The following is a 901-nucleotide window of genomic DNA, read 5'->3' as shown; positions in this document are numbered from 1 at the left end:
CGGGGCTGGCGAGAGAGCTCTCCACCGCCTCATTTCCCAGGAGGTGGCCGCCCGCCGCCCCCCGCCTGAAGCCCGCGTTTTGGCCGAGAGCGGGTTCTTGGATGCTGAAGGCTGGGCTCCTCCAGCGCGGGTGCCCAGGCGGCGATGGGTGTCTTTCAAGTGTGGCTCGGGGTGGCCCTAGCACTGGCGGAATTTGCAGGATTGCCTCATCGCTCTGAAGGTGAGGAGCGGCGGTGTGTGTGTGTGTGTGAGTCCGTGCTGTTGAACAAACCCGGCGGGTTTATGGTATGGTGGGCCAGATGAAAGTTTTTTTGGGGGGATGGGTGGTGGGAATAGAACCGGAGTGGGCTTTTTCCGAGACTTCCACTCCTGATGGCTTTGCATTCGGATCACGGAGCGTTAGGTGCCGAGCGAGCAAGTGCTCTTACCTGTGTAAAAATACGTTTTTCCTCCTGCTCCTATGAAACATACCATCGGCACCTAAAGCCCCCATTGCTCTCCAGCCCTCCCCGTCCCAATACGTCTCCCCTTAAAGTCCAGGGAAGATTTTATAACTCGCTGGTGAGAGCGTGTTCCGGACGCAGGCAATTCAATGGCACGAAAAGAAATCTTCCCAGTACAGAGAAGCAGGAGGCTTCCTGCCTGGAGAACCAGTGGTTAATAAGTTTAGCCTAATTCTCTGACTTAGCCCCCTGCCTCCTACTTTTCTTCCAGAACACCCCGGAGCCGGGGGAGAGAAGGGAGACTGTGGGCATTGTTGTCGCCATGATAGCAAAAGCAATCTGGGCGCAGGGAAAGAAATGAATCAATAAGTACATCACGATCTTGGGGGTCGTGGGCTGGCGGGCCCGGGGACCCGAGGCGTCCCCAGCTCCCACCTGCTCCGAGGAGCCGGCAAAGT

General features: G+C 57.5%; 1 protein-coding gene across 1 annotated transcript in view; it reads left to right on the top strand.

The window, feature by feature from the left end:
• Positions 1-6: 6 nt before the first annotated feature.
• FRAS1 (Fraser extracellular matrix complex subunit 1) overlaps positions 7-901 on the top strand; it is a 466232-nt gene continuing 465337 nt past the window's right edge. Inside the window, exon 1 of the mRNA XM_014544766.1 lies at positions 7-220. Coding sequence (XP_014400252.1) covers positions 145-220 — 76 coding nt within the window. The 5' untranslated portion in view covers positions 7-144. The remainder of the gene's footprint in view (positions 221-901) is intronic.

The sequence above is a fragment of the Myotis brandtii genome, unplaced genomic scaffold (genome assembly GCF_000412655.1).
Source record: "Myotis brandtii unplaced genomic scaffold, ASM41265v1 scaffold111, whole genome shotgun sequence".
NCBI classification, from domain to species: domain Eukaryota; kingdom Metazoa; phylum Chordata; class Mammalia; order Chiroptera; family Vespertilionidae; genus Myotis; species Myotis brandtii.
The sequence above is the reverse complement of the archived record's forward strand: the minus strand, read 5'-3'. Positions and strand labels throughout refer to the sequence as shown.